At 39.1% G+C, this 20,640-nt stretch overlaps 1 protein-coding gene across 1 annotated transcript in view; it reads right to left on the reverse strand.

Annotated features, from left to right (window-relative positions):
* SH3BGRL2 (SH3 domain binding glutamate rich protein like 2) overlaps window positions 1-20,640 on the reverse strand; it is a 71,546-nt gene that overhangs the window by 10,560 nt on the left and 40,346 nt on the right. Inside the window, exon 2 of the mRNA XM_080664069.1 lies at window positions 13,608-13,793. Coding sequence (XP_080520195.1) covers window positions 13,608-13,793 — 186 coding nt within the window. The remainder of the gene's footprint in view (window positions 1-13,607; window positions 13,794-20,640) is intronic.

Consider the following 20,640-nt stretch of genomic DNA (forward strand, 5'->3'; position numbering starts at 1 on the left):
CGTGAATTTTACTTTAAAAGACTGAAATGCTAACATGAAAATATCTTGCATGCAACAGATCAAAAGGCAAGTTACCATGAAAATGTGTATAATTCAGGTTTCATTGTTTATGTTAAAAATCTTAATTTAAAAATAGTTACAGTTCTTCAAATCATAAAACTGGAAATAAGGTCAACTCTCACAAATACGCTTCAGGAAATAAGGTCAACTCTCACAAATACGCTTCATACATAAAACAGGACATGTAAAATCTATACATGTAGAGAAAATATGTAACTTTATAAAGAATCCATTTAACATTCAATCAAAACTGTTCTCTACAAAACTATAAATTTTAGTTACCAACAAAAGTATTTAGAAATTTCAGATATTTAGAAATCTCAGAAGGGCAACATTTCTCATTTAGATTTTTAAAAAATCCTCTTTAACTGTATCTCTGTCATAAATATTATGAGCATTATTTTTATTTTAAGAACCTTTAACTCACTACCACATAACTATAGCTAGGGGGCAGGCTTCTTACCTGAATACTGAATTGAATCCTCCCAAGAGTTTAGAAATTGTCACTTAAGGTAATTAACTCCTTCCAAATGACAAATGTAAAATTTGGTAATTAACTTTAAAAGCAGAATAATTTAATAAAATAATATTTAAAAGTCAGTGTTAGAAAAGTACCTAACACACCAGGTTACCAATAATACTTGTCAAGTGGATGAATTAGCTGTCTGCTAATAATGGCTGATGTGCCATATTTTAGATAATCTCATGCTGGTAACATAATTTGAATAAATACTATTTCTACTCTATTAATTACAGGTTTTAAAGAATTATGTACACAATTTACTTTCTGACATTCAAAAGCTTTTGAGTGGTCTGATGAATCTCAAAGTGTAAAAGGTTAAATTACTTTCCTTGTCATGTTTAGGCAAAGAGTGTGTGATTGATAATTTAAAATCTAGGATTCTGAATAGTTAATACCTCCTTCCAGATATAACAAACAGCATGATGTGAAATAATTTCAGAGTTAAATAGCATTAGAAAATTTTAAATCACATCTTACTGATTATTAGTGTAAGTTATTATGGCCTTAGGCATTCCCCAATAAAAGAGAAAGATCTACTTTCTTATCAAATTCATTTCACTTATCAGGTTTATATTTTTAAAAATATATTACGGTTTATACTGCAGACGTTAAAATCACCATTTGTAAAAACTCACTCTTCAAGTTACTAAATAGGCTTGCTGAATTCCTTATAGTCAGACACTCAGAAGTGTTTGTAAATACACGTCCGCAAATGACACATTTCAGGACAATCAACCTTCTGTTAATGATCAGTTAACAACCTTTGACGAAGAGTACAAGCACAGAGAGCATATTCAGGATAAAACTGCCTAGTTTCAGAAGCTGGTACATTTTTATTACATTAAAGAAAAAGGATGAGAAATTCCCTTTGTCTGCAGTGTCAACTGCTTATGAAAAGAAATATTTCTGGACTATATAGATATCAGCCTAACTGAGCACAATTATTAATGGAATATTTATCTGAATGTTGCAATTTTAAGAAGAATGGAACAAGCTAAAAAGCTGTTAAAAAGAAAAAAAATAATTTTAATCACCTATACTTCTGTTTGTGTTTGAGTGAAAACCAACGTTAGAGACATTTATAAGTGCATGATAAAATCTAAACAGGTAGAGTTCACAATGGTCTCATTCTTCCAAAGAGCTTCCTTAAGGACATAAGCCGCACACTACGATTGACTATTGTGGACTAGACAAGCATTTGAGACAAAGACCTTAAAGTTCTTTGCCCTTTTAGTGTTCCCTAAGAGAGCATCGGGGGAAACCCACAACAGCCACTCTGAAAAGTGGTGCTGCTTCCCACGCTAAGCCAATGACAATTAATTGACAGACCCACATTATTTCTACATGCTGAGGCCATATCCAAGGTGGAGGCTGCAGGGGACAAAACAACACGTGGCCTACAAGGAAATGGTGGCAGCAATCAATTCTAAATGAGCCCAAGCAAATTTAGTTTCTCCAAAAGATGAGAATCTTTTTAAAATAGTCATCTTAAGATGGTAAGAGTTACTGCTGCTGCTTAAATTGGGCCAAGCTCCTACTCCTTTAAGTTTCAAGCCTGAGGGTATCCTCTGAGCAGAATTCTTGACTTAGTGGTTGAAGACAGTACTGTATTCTATTTTATGAAATCTTGGTAGAGAAGGAAAAAATAGTTGGCAGTTCCAATCCTGGTAGGATATATAAGATGCAGTTGTCTAAAACAGCTTCATTCAGCAATTTATATGCCAAATACTAAAAATATGAGTAAGCCCAAAACTGAGGATTTTAAATTCCTAATTCATGTTAAACGTTTCCAACCATACTAGTACAAGATGGCAAGGCAAGCAAAAACATGTACCCAAGCACCAGTTGAAATTGGATGGAAAATATTTTTGTGATAAACATAGGAAAAGGAACCAGCAATAAAATTTTAATAACTACCCCGAGGAGTAAGTGAAAAGGCTAAAATTAGTTAAGAGACTCTCTTGGATATTGACACTTGTCATTCCCTTTTAGCCACAGGGGTTAGTAAAACAGGATTATATATTGCCCTCTGTGACTGCCCACAGAACTAAACAGTTCTGTAGAGAATAGTATTTCTATGTTTAAAACAATATAAATATAATATATGTTTACATATTATAATAGTTACTATAGTTACAGAAGAGAATTTGACTGTTATAAATTTTAGCAATGCTAAAGTGTGCGTGTGTGTGTGTGTGTGTGTGTGTGTGTGTGTGTTTAAATCAAAACAGAGGAGAAATAAGAGAAGTTATAAGAATGCAAATCTCCCTTCATCTTTCAAAAAAAAGTAAACACTGTCTACAGTTAAAGTCAAGGAATATATATATTAGTATATGAAACAAAGTGGTAATAACTTAAGAACCTTGTAAAAGAGGCTACATCTTGGGAATCTGGGGGACGGCATGCATAAAGAACAGAGGAAAACTGACTCCTTGCTTTGACCCTCCTGTCAACAGGATTTATTGTCTTAACATTGATATTAACATGGCCTTAAAGGTTTTGTTTTCTTTTCATTAATTTTATTTACATAGGCTCAGAAAGAGAAAAAAATTTTAACAAAAATAAAACTGCCAGTTTGTCCGGCCAGTGTTGAGCTTCGACCCATGAACCAGGAGATCACGGTTCAATTCTTGGTCAGGGCACATGCTGGGGTTTGGGGCTTGATCCCCAGTAGGAGGCAGCCAATCAATGATGTTTTTATTTCTCTCTCCCTCTCCCTTCCTCTCTCTGAAATCAATAAAAAAGAAAGGAAGGAAGGAAGGAAGGAAGGAAGGAAGGAAGGAAGGAAGGGAGGGAGGGAGGGAGGGAGGGAGGGAGGGAGGGAGGGAGGGAGGGGAAGGAAGGAAGGAAAAGAAAGAGAACAGTTTAGATATAAGTTAAAATAGAGTGCTAAACATGCAATTGGGGTGGCCTGAAACTGTCTGGTTGAAGGTTTTCAATATTCACAGCACAAGTCGTTTTTATGAAAGATATGTCCCAGGGACTGACTCATCACTGTAGAATATTGAAGCAAACATCTCAATAAGGTGAAAATGGGAGATTAAACAGAAGAATAAAAACTGGGGTTATATAGAAGAGATAAAACTGCAGAGAATTGTCTAATTAAAATGTTATGCTTTGGGGCATACACCTGATCAGCAATCAGTGATAAAGAAGACTTTTATATCACTCCTTCCCCAACACCCAACGTTTCCTTTCCTAGTAGCTGGGAGGATGCCAGATACGATTATTTACAGTAAAATATCTAAAGGAGAAGATTCTCCTTGATAAGTGATTTTTTTAGACAGGAGGCCTTCGAATACAGATTTTCAAATTCAGATAAAAAGTTTCCTAAGGAAATTCTATATGTGAGCTTCTAATAGAGATGATTTCTGAAATAGATTTCACAGCAAAATTTAGAAGTTTTAATAAGCTTGTTTTTGAGACATTTGGCTTTGATTTTTATTAATAAAATGAGAATACAAATGCTCAGAACCTTGACAAGGTAAGACCCAACAGAATGGGGTAGCTCCCTGCTAAGCTGAAAACATCTGTGGAACTATTCACCCGTTCACAGTACCAATTTTTTAAAATGTGATCTATATTCCTAGTGTTCTGATAGGAACCAGATACTAAGATGAACATGCCACGGAGCCTACAGAGAGTGAGCACAAGGAACTCAGGAACCAATTAAAGGCAAAGACGTGAAAAGAAAAAAAAATTCTATGAGATGAATGTCATAATAGCAATAATGAGGCACAGGTTTGCTGGGAATGGGGAGGGGCGTAATAAGCAGAGTCCTAGTTAATTAGAGAAAGAGCAATGACATCTTTAAGGACTCAATTATATAATTCTTAGATATAAGGATTTACTGAGCACTTACCCCAGTGAATGAATACTAGTTTATCCTATATAATAAAAGGCTAATATGCAAATTGTCCCCTTGGGAATTCAACCGACCCAGAGTTTGACCACTCACTATGATGTGCACTGACCACCAGGGGGTGGTGCAGAATGAAGGAAGGCCCCATCCCGCAGCTGGGGGAAGGAAGGCCCCAATTGGCCCTGATCGCCAGCCAGGCTTAGGGACCATACCTGTGCACGAATTTTGTGCACTGGGCCACTAGTATTATAATAATTCACCAAAAAAAATTTAGGATCTCATATATATAAGAAAGAGATCTTAAAAACTTGCATAGAAGAGAGGAGGGAATAATGGCGGCGGAATAGACAGACGTGTTCCGAGCCTTGTCCCGGAGCAGAAAGAAAGAACAGCTGAGGGTCGCACAAGGAGTGTTTGTTGGCTGGTTGGGAGACAGCTGAATTCCAGAAGGAGGTGGGGGACTGCTGAACGGGGTTCCCCTGACCTGGCAGCACCAACTGTGGCTGGGTCCCCTCCCGGAGCTGCGGGGTTGGACGCGGAGTCTGCGCCATCTTGATCCGGAAAGTGGAGCTTATCTGAAGCCTGAGAATCCACAACGGCGGCACCCCAGGAACAGCTGCAAGCCCCAGAACAACGCTCCCCAACTGGCGCAAGCACACGGGTTCAGAGGAGCTCTACACTCCACCACGGAAAGGTCAGATTTCGCCTGGGATAAGGTGAGGTCTCTGGTCCTGGCGGGAGAGAGGAATGCGCGTTTTGCGGGAGCTGGAGGACCAGGGAAGTCTGTGCCTAGAAAAATCCGTGGCTGTAGGGGCTGGCGTGATCTGTGATTGTGGAAAGGGGTCCTCAGAGCTGCTAAGAGAAGGGCACTCTAAAAAGCAACCCATTTTGATCTGAAGTGCAGGGACACCCTAAGAATTTCAGGCAGTCCAGACTTACGCGCAGCCCCTGCGTTCCCTGGGTGCCTGGGCTTACGCGGAGTCCCGGAGTACGCACAACTGGGCTTTTTCCTCTTGAAATTCTTGCTTCTGATTACTAAGCCCAATACATAGGATCACCCAGTTGGGGACACCCTGGGAGACTGCAGGGGAAGGTTGTTTTTCTGGAACCTGGGGATCGGAGCGGGGAGTGACCATCAGAGAGTCAGCTCTGAGGCAGACCACTCCCACAGGCCGGTGACGAGTGCCACAGGGAAAGAAGGCTCTAACAATGCCTAGAGAGGCCATAGATAGACCCGGAAGTTAATCCAGAAACACTGCCACCCAGGGGCTGAATCACAAATCGACTCTTCTGTAATCAAAAATAAAGGAATATAAGAAATTAAGACACACCGCCTGCTTAAAATCAGGACTGGCTTACAACACCGAAGAGCAGTGGATCGCAGGGAACTGCAATACTGTCTGGACTGAGAAACAGGCGTGCCAAACAGAAAAACAGAGGAAGTGAATGACCTTCACTACTTCACATTTTATTTTTACCTTTTATTTTTTTATTTTTTTTATTTTTTTTTTATTTTCATTTTTTGCATCTTTTAATCAAGAGACTTTTTTTTTCTTTTTTCATCACTTGATTTTACCTTTTTAATGATTACATTTTTATTTTCAATCCGTATTATTACTACTGCTATTTTATCTTTTTTTTTTTTTTTAAAGTGTCATTTTATTTTCTCTTCATTTTATTTTGGGATTAGGGTTCTACATTCTATTTATATCTTTCCTTTAGCATCGTTTTACTCTATCTCAACTCTACCTTTAGGCCATCACTCTCTTCCTAACCTCCCCCTTTTCAGTGTCCTGTTTATATTACCCTTTTACTGCTTTAGATTTTCCCTATTCTTTCTGTTTACCCCTTGTTAAAATTTCACCCTACTTACATATCTAATCTCCAATACTCTGCTCCAAGTCCACATACACCTCTCCCTTCGCTGTCTGAGCTACCCATAAACTTGTCCTTCTCTCTGTCCTTTTGTTGTTGTTTGCTTGAATGTAGATTATATCCAATTTTTATGCTTTTTTGTGAGATTGTTTTGCTTATTCTTCTTATGTTTATTTTTTTGTTTGTTTTGTGCTTCAGCTTTTCCTTGCCTCACTCCATATTAGTTGGTGTGGTAGTTTGTACTAATCCCCAGGCACTTGTTGCTGGCATTTGCTGGGATTAGTGATTGTTCTATTGGAGTTTTATCCCCAATATATATAGTCTGTTCCCCTTTCTCTCTTAGTCACTTTCTTATCTCTCTTACTTTTTTTTTTTCTTTCTTTCTCTTTACTTTCCCTTTTCCCAATTTCATTTTCTCACTCCTTTTTTCTTTTTTTCTTTCTTTCTTTCTTTCCTTTTTCCTATTCTTCTTTCTCTCCTATCACCTAATTTGCCTTTCTCTGGTGGTCACCTTTATTGGAGGTTATTAATATCGTGAATACATTCCTGTTCAGTGCCTTGTGAGTTGTACCTGGTAGTGCTGTATTTTGTGCCTTTAAATCAACCCAGGAGAGAGAGAACTACATAACCAGACACCCAGAGAAGAGAGACCATGGGGAGACAAAGAAGCAGTCCGCATATGAAAGAAAAGCAGGCATCACCAGAAAAAAAAGTAAACGAAATGGAGGCAAGCAACCTTCCAGAAAAAGAATTCAGAGAAATGGTCATAAGGTGGCTGAAAAGAATGGAAGACAAATTCGACAATATGAGCAAGAACCAAGAGGAAATGAAGAAGAACCAAGAAGAAATGAAAAATGACATCGCTGCTGTAAAGAACTCAATAGAAAGCATCAAGAGTAGACTAGAAGAAGCAGAGGACCGCATCAGTGAGCTAGAAGACAAGATGGAAAAAAATACCCAAGAAAAGCAACTTCTAGAAAAAAAAATTAAAAGGCAGGAGGAGAGTCTAAGGGAACTTTGGGACAACACGAAACAAAACAACATCCGCATAATAGGGGTCCCAGAAGGAAAGGAAGCTGAGCAAGGAATAGAAAACCTCTTTGAAGAAATAATGACAGAAAATTTCCCAGATATAGGGAAGAAAAAACACACACAAATCCAAGAAGCTCACAGAGTCCCAAGCAAAATGAACCCCAAAAGACCGACACCAAGGCACATTATAATTAAATTGGCAAACACCAATGACAAAGTAAGAATCTTAAAAGCAGCAAGAGAGAGACAGAAAGTTACATACAAAGGAACCCCAATCAGACTAGCAACTGATTTCTCAACAGAAACTCATCAGGCCAGAAGGGAATGGAATGAAATATACAAAGTCATGCAAAGGAAGGGTCTGAATCCAAGAATACTGTACCCAGCAAGGCTGTCAATCAAAATTGAAGGTGAAATCAGGAGCTTCACAGACAAAAAAGGACTAAGGGAATTTATTACCACCAAACCAGCAATGCAAGAAATGCTAAAGGGTCTGCTGTAAAAAAAAAAAAAAGAAAGAAAGAAAGAAACAGGAAGCGAAGAAGTAACACAGGGGTAAAGAATAGGAATGGCGACAAATAAGTACCTATCAATAATAACTTTAAATGTAAATGGATTAAATGCCCCAATCAAAAGACATAGGGTAACGGATTGGATAAGAAAACACGACCCATATATCTGCTGTCTACAAGAAACCCACCTCAGAAAAAAAGACGCACACAGACTGAGGGTGAAGGGATGGAAAAAGGTTTTCCAGGCAAATGGAACTGAAAAAAAAAGCTGGGGTAGCAATACTTATTTCTGACAAATTAGATCTCAAACTGAAGGACATAACAAGAGATAAGGAAGGCCATTTCATAATACTAAAGGGAGCAATCCAACAAGAAGAAATAACTCTGGTAAACATATATGCACCCAATACAGGAGCACCCAAATACATAAAAAAACTCCTGGAGGATATCAAGGGAGAGATTGACAGCAATACAATCATAGTAGGGGACTTTAATACCCCACTATCACCATTGGACAAATCCTCTAAACAAAACATCAGCAAAGAAACATCAATCCTAAATGACTCACTAGACCAGATGGAATTAATTGACATCTTCAGAACATTTCATCCCAAAGCCACAGAATATACATTCTTCTCAAGTGCACATGGGTCATTTTCAAAGATAGACCATATGTTGGGACATAGGCAAAGTCTCTTCAAATTCAAGAAGATAGAAATCATATCAAGCATCTTCTCAGACCACAGTGGCATAAAACTGGAAATCAACTACAATAAAAACAACCCAAAGAAATCAAACACATGGAGACTAAACAGCATGCTATTAAACCATGACTGGGTTACCAGAGAGATCAAAGAAGAAATAAAAAACATCATGACAACAAATGACAATGAAAACACTACAATCCAAAATCTATGGGACACAGCGAAAGCAGTCCTGAGAGGGAAGTTCATAGCTCTACAAGCCTACTGCAAAAAACAAGAAACAGGGGTAATAAATTACCTAACCCAACAACTCAAAGAGTTAGAAAAAGAGCAACAAGAAAAGCCCAGTGTAAGCAGAAGGAAGGAAATAATAAAGATCAGAGCACAGATAAACGACATAGAGACCAAAGAAACAATACAAAAGATCAACAAAACCAAGAGCTGGTTCTTTGAAAGGATAAACAAGATTGATGAACCTCTAGCCAGGCTCACCAAGAAGCAAAGAGAGAGGACCCAAATAAACAAGATCAGAAATGAAAGAGGTGAAATAACAACAGATCCCGCCGAAATACAAAGGATTGTTAAAAAATACTACGAACAACTCTATTCCAACAAACTGGACAACCTGGAGGAAATGGACATATTCCTAGAAAAATATAACCTTCCAAAACTCAATCAGGAAGAATCTAAACAGCTCAACATGCCAGTAACTATGGAAGAAATTGAAGCAGTCATCAAAGAGCTTCCAGCAAACAAAAGCCCGGGGCCAGACGGCTTCACAGGAGAGTTCTACCAAACATTCAAGGAAGAACTAAAACCTATCCTCCTCAGACTATTCCAAAAAATTCAAGAGGAAGGAACACTTCCAAGCTCCTTCTATGAAGCCAGCATCACCCTAATACCAAAACCAGATAAAGACAACACAATGAAGAATTACAGGCCAATATCCCTCATGAATGTAGATGCCAAAATCCTCAATAAAATTCTAGCAAATAGGATCCAGCAGTACATCAGAAAGATCATACACCATGACCAAGTAGGATTTATCCCAGGAATGCAAGGATGGTTCAATATCCGCAAATCAATAAATGTGATACATCACATAAACAAATTGAGAGATAAAAATCACATAGTCATATCAATTGATGCAGAAAAAGCATTTGACAAAATCCAACACCCTTTCTTGATAAAAACTCTCAACAAGGTGGGAATAGAAGGATCATACCTCAACATCATAAAAGCTATATATGATAAACCCACAGCTAACATCATACTCAATGGGCAAAAACTAAAACCATTTCCCCTAAAAACAGGAACAAGACAGGGATGCCCACTCTCACCACTCCTGTTTGACATAGTACTGGAAGTATTAGCCACTGCAATTAGACAAGAAGAAATAAAAGGCATCCAAATTGGAAAAGAAGAAGTAAAGCTGTCCTTATTTGCAGATGACATGATATTGTACATAAAAAACCCGAAAGACTCCATCAAAAAACTAACAGACTTAATAAATGAATTCGGCAATGTAGCAGGATACAAAATTAACACCAAGAAATCTATGGCATTTCTATACACCAACAATGAACTTACAGAAAGAGAGACTAAAAAAGCAATCCCATTTTCCATCGCACCAAAAAAATTAAGATACTTAGGAATAAACGTAACCAAGGAGGTAAAAGACCTATATGCGGAAAACTACAGGACACTGAAAAAAGAGATAGAGGAAGATGTAAACAGATGGAAGAACATACCATGTTCATGGATTGGTAGAATCAACATCATTAAAATGTCCATACTACCCAAAGCAATCTATAGATTCAATGCACTCCCCATTAAAATACCAACGGCGTATTTCACAGACCTAGAAAGAACTCTCCAAAAATTCATCTGGAATAAAAAAAGACCCCGAATAGCCACAGCAATCCTGAGAAAGAAGAATAAAGTAGGAGGGATCTCAATACCAGATTTCAAGCTGTATTACAAAGCCACTGTCCTCAAAACAGCCTGGTACTGGCACAAGAACAGACATATAGATCAATGGAACAGAATAGAGAATCCAGATATTGACCCAAACCAATATGCGCATTTAATATTTGACAAAGGAGGCATGAGCATACAATGGAGTCAAGACAGTCTCTTTAATAAATGGTGTTGGGAAAATTGGACAGATACATGCAAAAAAATGAAACTAGATCACCAACTTACACCATACACAAAAATAAACTCAAAATGGGTACAGGACTTAAATATAAGACGGGAAACCATAAAAATACTAGAGGAATCCACAGGCAGCAAAATCTCAGACATATGCCAAAAGAACTTTTTCAGTGATACTGCCCCTAGGGCAATGGAAGCCAAACAGAAAATAAACAAATGGGACTACATCAAAATAAAAAGCTTTTGCACAGCAAAAGAAACCATCAACAAAACAACAAGAAACCCCACTGTATGGGAGAACATATTTGCAAATGGTATCACTGATAAAGGTTTAATTTCCAACATCCACAGGCAGCTTATACAACTTAATAAAAGGAAGATAAAGGATCCAATAAACAAATGGGCAACGGACCTAAATAGAATCTTTTCGAAAGAAGACAGAAGGAAGGCCAAGAGACACATGAAAACATGCTCAAAGTCACTAATTATCCAAGAGATGCAAATCAAAACAACAATGCGATACCATCTCACACCTGTCAGAATGGCTATCATCAACAAATCAACAAACGACAAGTGTTGGCGAGGATGCGGAGAAAAAGGAACCCTCGTGCACTGCTGGTGGGAATGCAGACTGGTGCAGCCACTGTGGAGAACAGTATGGAGTTTCCTCAAAAAACTGAAAATGGAACTCCCATTTGACCCAGTAATCCCACTCCTAGGAATATATCCTAAGAAACCAGAAACACCAATCAGAAAGGATATATGCACCCCTATGTTCATAGCAGCACAATTTACAATAGCTAAGATTTGGAAACAGCCTAGGTGCCCGTCAGCAGATGACTGGATCAGAAAACTATGGTACATCTACACAATGGAATACTATGCTGCCGTAAAAAAGAAGGAATTCATACCATTTGTAGGCACTTGGATGGAATTAGAGAACATTATGCTAAGTGAAATAAGCCAGTCAATGAAAGAAAAATACCACATGATCCCACTCATTTGGGGATAATGAAAAACATTATAAACTGATGAACAAAAAGATAGTTACAGAGGCAGTAAAGCATCAAACAGACTGTCAAATTACAGGGGTAAGGTTAGGGAGAGGTGGGGGAAATAAGAGATCAACTGAAGGACTTATATGCATGTATATAAGAGTAACCAACGGATGCAAAACATTGGGGGGTGAGGGCATGTATGGGAGTGGGGTGGGGGTGGGGGGCAATGGTAAGATATGTACACATATAATACCTTAATAAAAATTTGAAAAGAAAAAAAAAAAACTTGCATAGAAGAAATTGACAAAAACATACAATAGTTAAAGGAAAATGGCATTAGACTTCTCAATGCAGAACTGGAGACAATGATATTGAAGCAAAACCATCAAAATTCTTCCCAACCTAGAATTCTATACCCAGCCAAACTACCACTCAACTATAAGCCCAAAATAATGGCATTTTCATACCTGCAAAGTCTGAGAAACAGAAAATCACTAGATCTTTGTTTTAAGACTTCTAGCACTATTTGACTAATAGCTTTACTTTATTTTGAAACTATAGTTCCCACACATTTTCAACTGTTACCTTATTTTGGGCTGCAGGCATAAGAGTACATTTTCTAGACTCAGAAATTGTGAATGGGATGTACCCTTGGTTACCACATTCTTCCCCTAGTAAAATATGAGATCATGATATAAAAAAAATCCCACAAAACAATAACCTTTATTCTTATTAAGTATTTTAGAAACAGTCATAAATATCCTATGAAGGTATATATCATCCCTTGCTTAAAGATGAGGAAATTTAGGCTTAAAGAGGTGACTTTCCAAAGGTATCACAGCCAACATAAAGTAGTAGAACTCAAATCTATCTCTAGTGCTATGTTCAGTAGTCTCCTCTTGACATGTATGTAAGAACTCTGTGCACAATATTTATGGCTTAATGTTTTAATATCTCATTCTTCCTTATGCACACAGGAAACTGTTTCCTTTCAAACCATCAAAAGCACTCTGTTATCCCTTTTCTCCACCCTAATGACAACCTAGCTATTCATTTCACCTCAAGCACCTGAGCACTGTAGCTTAGCCCCTTGCTCTTCTCCAGGCAATCCTAAAGCACTGGAATATAGGTTCAAAAATAAACACTGACTTATATACTTAGAGCTTTGGCAAAAGGCAAATTCTAATTACTCATGAGAAAGAAACTTGTTGAGCCCAGCCTGTGTGGCTCAGTGGTTGAGCATCAACCCATGCACCAAGAGATCAACAGTTGGATTCCCTGGTCAGGGCACATGCCTGGGTTTGATGTTTCTATCTCTTTCTCCCTTTCTCGTCCTCTCTCTTTAAAATCAATAAAAAAAGAAACTTCTTGATTTTTTTTCTTAACCTAAGAGTAAGAAGGAAAACAGATAATTAGACAAAAGGGACTTCATATGCTACATACAGCAGGAAGGCACCTAATGTATTTCACATGTTCATAAGGATCCATCTTGCTTTTTTTTTTTATATATATACTGTAAAGGGGAAAAAAAGGCTCAAGAATAATTACTGCTCCTAGTCTGCCCCCCAAAATCTATCAATAAAAAATATGCTTTAAAATTTAGAACACAATGAAATCATGCACACAGTTTCCCTTCCATCCCCTTTTCTAAAGCAAACAGAGACAAGAAAATTCCCAGACACACATGCACTCAGACTCACACACACTGTCTGTGACCTTGGACTCATAGCCCCTCCTCAACTTCACCCTCCACTAGACTTGTGGACCTGAATAGGCACCGTATGAAGAGGTTACAGTCCTAACTGAAAAAAACCACTGTACTCTAGGTGACTCTGTGATTTGAGTATTGCAAAGAAATAGTGTAATGACAATCTAGCTACTTACTCCACAGTATCGATCACCATTAAATATCTGAGGCGGCAGAGGGTTGCCCTGAGCGGGCTTCTTTTCTGGGGGCACGTTTTTGTACATCCACTGCCTCTGTTCTTCTGACATTGTGATATCCACCTCCTCAAACTCTATCTTGTTGGCTTCCAGAAATCTAACCACATCTTGCTGCTTCTTCTTTATCTAAAAAGAGAAGACAATAAGGAGAAATGCTCATCTGAAATAATATATATATATTTCCAAATTGAACTAGATTTCACTTCCCATTGTCAGAGGTCACGAATACAAAAAAAAAAAAAAGGTGATTTACATAGGCGCCATGCACTGTCCACTCTGTGGATATCCAGCAGAGGTCTAAGGAAGTCCTGACACAGTGATTTCATCACCTACACTCCCCAGAAATCTGGGGCACAACTCAGATTGCCTGGAAAAGACTAGGTATGAGGTGAGATTCACACAGTTCTTAGGGGGCCAACACCACTCCCCCTTCCCACCCACAGGAGTTGACATTTATAGTCATGAGCGCTCTCTCTGCTCAAAACCATTTGAAAACCATATATAGCCCATCTGAGATGTCGACATTTCATTGATTCCCGGGAGCAGCAACATTTTCATTCCCCTGAGAAGCCTCCTTCAGATAGTCCTCAGCTGCAGCCATGGGCATGAAAGCATCCTTTCATCAGTTCACGAGAGAAAAGTATTCTCCACTCTGAAGTAAGAGTAAACAGCAAGCACCATTTTATTATGAACTCTATTTCTTAACCCTTTTCATTCTTCTGATCTTTCATGTTTCCTTCCTCAGTCACTAGGGGTCAGATGTGTTCTTGAAGAGCTGCAAACACATTTGTAGTCCTCGAAATGTTACCAATTTTTTTAATTTAAGGATCTATATTAACTATTTTAGGTTAATATGTGATTACCTAAACACTCATACATTCTCAATACTAGGACACATCTAAGACACTCATACAGCTTCTTTCCATCCGTACCTCCCTGCCCTGCACATATAGATACCATACACACACACACACAAACACACACACACACACACACACACACACACACACACACACACAGCATTTATTGCTGGATTATAATCCTCTACAGCTTAATTGGTCTTTTCTTTCACAGGGTCACACTAGGTAAAATAGCTGGACATTGCCCGGCCGATGTGGCTCAGTGGTTGAGCATCGACCCATAAACCAGGAGATCAGGATTCGACTCGCAGTCAGGGTACATGCCTGGGTTTTGGGCACAATACCCATTAGGGGGCGTGCAGAAGGTAGTCAACTGATGATTCTCTCTCATCATTGATGTTTCGATCTCTCCCTCTCCCTTCCTCACTCTGATATCAGTAAAAACAAACAATAAAATAGCTGCATCTTGTTCCTTTCACTAAACAATATATCATGAATATGATCCCATCATTAAAAGTTTCCAAGAGGAGAAACCAAGATGGCAGCATAGGTAAACACCCTAAACTGCTGCCTCGCACAACAATTTCAAAACTACAACTAAAAGACAAAACAGACATCATCCAGAACCACAGGAAGGCTGGCTGAGTGGAAATTCTACAACTAGAAGGAAAGAGAAAAGCACACTGAGACTCAGAGGAGCTGCAGGAGGCAGAGATACTGAGACGTGCACACGGAGAGGGCGGGCAACTGAGAGCGCAGCTGGCTTTCTCAAGTAGGAGGGAGACAAAAGCTCCCAACTGTGCTGAACTCCAGTTCCGGGCGAGACTCTGGGGACCCAGACACATACGGGTGAAACTGGACTTTCAGGAAAGAGAAAAGCACACTGAGACTCAGGGGAGTTGCAGGAGGCAGAGGTACCCAGGCCCACGCGTGGAGAGGCCGGGCAACTGAGTGCGCAGCTGGCTTTCTCAAGCAGGAGGGAGACAAAAGCTCCCGACTGCACTGAAGCTCCCGGGCGAGACTATGGGGACCCAGACTCACTTGGGGAGAAACTGGACAGTCTGGCAGCAGGCAGAACTCAAGGGCAGCTTTCTCTCAGAGGTGCCTGCAGTGATTACCATAGGACACTGAGACACAGGGGCCTATTAGGGCAGGGCTGACGGGAAACCAATGCTGTCTGCTCCGCCCTGAGACTCCGCCCCATCCAAGCTGAGCACAGAGGCTTTTGCAAGTCTTGTCTCATAAGGGTGTCTCCAGCACAGAAGGTCTCCCAGCGTAGACACAGCTGATCCTCACAGCCAATTGGCCTGGAGGTCAATTCCTCCCAGTGATACCAACAACAATCAAGGCTTAACTACAACAAGACTGTGCACACAGCCCATAAAGGGGTGCACCAAGAGTGTCCACCTCAGGTAACTGGGGAGGCTCAGCCACTGGGCCCTATAGGACACCTAGCACACAAAGCCACTCTATCAACTCAGGGAAGCAGGAAAAATGCAGAGACAAAGAAACAGATCACAAATGAAAGAAATGGAGGAAAGCAAACGACTGGATAGAGTTCAAAACCACAGTTATAAGGTTTTTCAAGAATTTTCTAGAAAAGACCGATAAATTTAGCGAGACCCTCGAGGATATGAAAAAGGACAAACTAGAAATTAAGCATACACTGACTGAAATAAAAAATATTATACAGAGATCTAACAGCAGACTGGAGGATCACAAGAATCAAGTCAAAGATTTGAAATACAAAGAAGCAAAAAACAATCAACCAGAAAAGCAAAAAGAAAAAAGAATCCAAAAAGTTGAAGATAGTATAAGGAGCCTCTGGGACAACTTCAAGTGTACCAACATCCGAATTATGGGGGTGCCAGAAGAAGAGAGAGAGCAAGGTACTGAAAACCTATTTGAAGAAATAATGACCGAAAACTTCCCCCACCTGGTGAAAGAAATAGACTTACAAGTCCAGGAAGCCCACAGAACCCCAATCAAAAGGAATCCAAAGAGGACCACACCAAGACACATCATAATTAAAATGCCAAGAGCAAAAGACAAAGAGAGAATACTGAAAGCAGCAAGAGAAAAACAGTTAGTTACCTACAAGGGAGCACCTATTCAAATGTCATCTGATTTCTCAACAGAAACTATGCAGGCCATTTGGAGTGGCAAGAAATATTCAAAGTGATGAATAGCAAGAACCTACAACCAAGATTACTCTACCCAGCAAAGCTATCATTCAGAATTAAAGGTCAGATAAAGAGCTTCACAGATAAGAAAAAGCTAAAGGAGTTCATCACCGCCAAACCAGTATTATATGAAATGCTAAAAGGTATTCTTTAAGAAGAGGACAAAGAAGAAAAAGGTAAAGATAAAAATTATGAACAACAAATACATATCTATCAACAAGTGAATCTAAAAATCAAATGAATAAAAAAATCTGATGAACAGAATAAACTGGTGAATATAATAGAATCAGGGCATAGAAAGGGAGTGCACTGACGATTCTTGGGGGGAAAGGGGTGTGGGAGGTGCGGGAAGAGACTGGACAAAAATCGTACACCTATGGATGAGGACAGTGGAGCGGGGAATAAGGGCAGAGGGTGGAGTGGAAACCGGATGGAGGGGAGCTATGGGGGAAAAAAGAGGAACAACTGTAATAATCTGAACAATAAAGATTTATTAAATTAAAAAAATAATAATAAATAAATAAATAAAAGTTTCTAAGAGTATGGCCTGGCCGGCATAACTCAGTGGTTGAGCCTCTACCCATGAACCAGGAGGTCACAGTTCGATTCCCAGTCAGGGCACATGCCTGGGTTTCAGGCTCAATCCCCAGTGTGGGGCATGCAGGAGGCAGCCAATCAATGATTCTCTCATCATTGATGTTTCTATCTTTCCTTCTCCTTTCCTCTCTAAAATCAATTTTTTAAAAAATATATATTTTATGGATTTTTTTTACAGAGAGGAAGGGAGAGGGATAGAAAGTTAGAAACATCGATGCGAGAGAAACATCGATCAGCTGCCTCCTGCACACCTTCTACTGGGGATGTGCCCGCAACCAAGGTACATGCCCTTGACCGAAATCAAACCTGGGACCCTTGAGTCCGCAGGCTGACGCTCTATCCACTGAGCCAAACCGGTTAGGGCTCTAAAATCAATTTTTAAAAAGACTTTTCAAGAGTATGAATTTTAATGTCTCCCTGGCAATTCCATCATGTAGATGTACAGTTATCTGTTGTTGGATATTTAGCATACTTGTAACTTTCACCACTAGGAGTAATATCATAGTGAAGATCTTTATTTACAAATCTCTTACTATTTCTCACAATACCACTTTACTTTGGGACAAAGTCCGATGAATGAAAGGGCAGACCCAGCAAAAATTTCTTTGTAACAAGGCTACATCAGTCAAGAAGTACAACCTTCCAGTTATAAAATAAATAAGTACTAGGGATATAAACAGCATGGTAACTATAGTTAAAAATACTGTATTGTATTTGGAATTTGCTAAAAGAGTAGATATTCAGTTTTCATCATAAGAAAAAAAATTGTAACAGATGTGGTGATGGATGTTAACTAGACTCATTGTGGTGATATTTTGCAATATACACATATATAGAATAATTATGTTGTACACCTGAAACTAATATAATGTTGTATGTCAATTATACCTCAATAAAAATACAAGGCCACATCTACTTACATTCCCACTAGCAATATTTGAAAGTATCCATGTCTTAGCATCTCTCTCTCCTTATAGGCAATATTTGAAAGTTGTACTGTAGAAGATTAAAGTTCAAACAATGTGAGGAACTGGATGTTAACTTATTATACTCATCGTATCACAATATATTCATACCTCAAATCATTACATTGTACACCTTAAACTTACACAACATTATGTCGATTATCTATAATAATAAAAGCATAATATGCTAATTAGATTGGACGTCCTTCCAGGCGAAGCCGGGGCTGCGAGGGAAGCCAGTGCCAGCAGCGGGGGGAAGGAAGGCCTACTCTTGCACAAGTTTTGTGCATTGGGCCTCTAGTATCTCCATAAAACTAAAGAAAAAAGAGAAATGGTTTTTGTTCTAAAAAAATTTCAAATGTATCATGACACAATGACAATGCTCAAGAAGCAAAAGATAGTTCCTCACTGACAATGATAATGACTGACAGTCATGTAAGGAGTGAAATGTATTTTTAAAGGGGGAAGCAAGGGGAGGCATGGCCAGGCTTGTGTTTCAAAGAGATCACTTAAATACAATGCAACTTAAAAAGAAAAAAGGAGAAATTGTTTTACCATCAACACTGTTATGACAAGATTTCCAAGATATATATTATATGAAGTGAAAAAACAAGAGCAGAATTGTAAGTAGACTGAGCACATTCTTCTGAAAAGAAAAGGGGAGAAAAATAGGAACATATTTGTATTTGCTTATATTTACATTTTTAAGAACTCTTGAAGGTTATCAAAGAAATTAACAAAAGTGGTTGCTTAGGGGGTCAGGGTAATGGGGACAAAGTGGAACCAAGACTTTTCACTCTCTACCTGTATAAACTTCAAACTTTTTTGAAGAGTGAATGTGTCACGAGTCAGAAGATTAAGTAGAAGAAACCTATTTTGAGAGAGAACTTCATGTGTGCCTCACAGAGGGGAGCAGTGGTACAGGACAGAGAGATGCGGTGTTTTACGTAAGTCAGGGTTCCCAACAGGGCATGAAGCAGGACTCACAGCATTTTTTTTTTAAATATATTTTATTGATTTTTTACAGAGAGGAAGGGATAGGGATAGAGAGTTAGAAACATCGATGAGAGAGAAACATCGATCAGCTGCCTCCTGCACACCCCCTACTGGGGACATGCCCGCAACCAAGGTACATGCCCTTGACAGGAATCGAACCTGGGACCTTTCAGTCCGCAGGCTGACGCTCTATCCACTGAGCCAAACCGGTTTCGGCAGGACTCACAGCATTTTGTTATTCATTGGCTTCCATGTTTCTTTACACTTAAAAGAAAGGCCAAATGATTCAAATAAAATTTTAGAAAAGGGTTAAGGCCAGAAAATTAATTAATACTACAGCAGATCACTCCAATAACCAAAAAGGAGACATTCAACCCAGAGGAGGAGGTTTTCAAGTGGATGTTTGTGACATTAACATCAGGAAGGAAGATGAGTCATATCGCCAAACACTGTTTTAAGATTTGCCTTAAGGTGACTGTGGCCTGAAACTGGGGGAGCCCAGGCTTGAGTGGCAGGGGACCGCCCGCCTCAGGAGGCAGGCACTTTGGGAGACGCCAGGCCCTGGGTAATGGAAAGGCTTCCCATGTGGCAACAGGAAGCCATCAAGGGCACTTCATGTGCTGGGCACAAATCCAGAATTCAAATAACAGTAACTTATATAGTCATTTCCTTAACACAAAGAGCTCTGTTCTCATATGTGACTGTTCTGAAACTAAGTGTACCTTACAGTCAGTATCAAAATAAATTTGAGAAGCAAATGGAAGAGAAGAATTGTTGGATAATAGTCACTGCCTTCACCCAGGTCAATTTAGCCATGAGTAGAAGGAAGGTACTTATAACTCCTGGTTGGTTTGTTTCTATTAAACACACTTAGAAGCCATGGCACATAATGCTATTTACCCAGTAGCCATCTGTCTTTCTTTCTTAATACAGAAGTCTGGTTTTGTTTGGAAAAGTAATGTGCTCAGCTACAGAATGTGTTTATCCACACTCCTCTGCAGCTTGGGGTGATCACATGACACAGGTCTGGCCAATCTGATGTAAGGCAGATGTTCCTGGGGATGGCTCCACTATGAATGGAAAGACAAAGTCCATTTTGCCCTTATCCTTTTCCTGGGAGGTGTAGAAACCATTTTGAAAATGTGAAAACAAACACCGTATGCTAAGGATGGTCAAAGAGAAGGACAGGAGGCTGTGTCCTTGATGACATTTTGCAGGTGTCATACCAGTCTTCTGCAGCCTACTCTAAACCCCTGTGCACTAGACAAACAAACCCCTAATCAGTTAAGCCACTCTATATCAGGTTTTCTATAATTTGAATCTAAATGCAATGCTACTTAAATTCTTAATTGCTACTTACAGTGTCTTCGGA

Source organism: Plecotus auritus (genome assembly GCF_963455305.1).
Source record: "Plecotus auritus genome assembly, chromosome: 4".
Taxonomy (NCBI): domain Eukaryota; kingdom Metazoa; phylum Chordata; class Mammalia; order Chiroptera; family Vespertilionidae; genus Plecotus; species Plecotus auritus.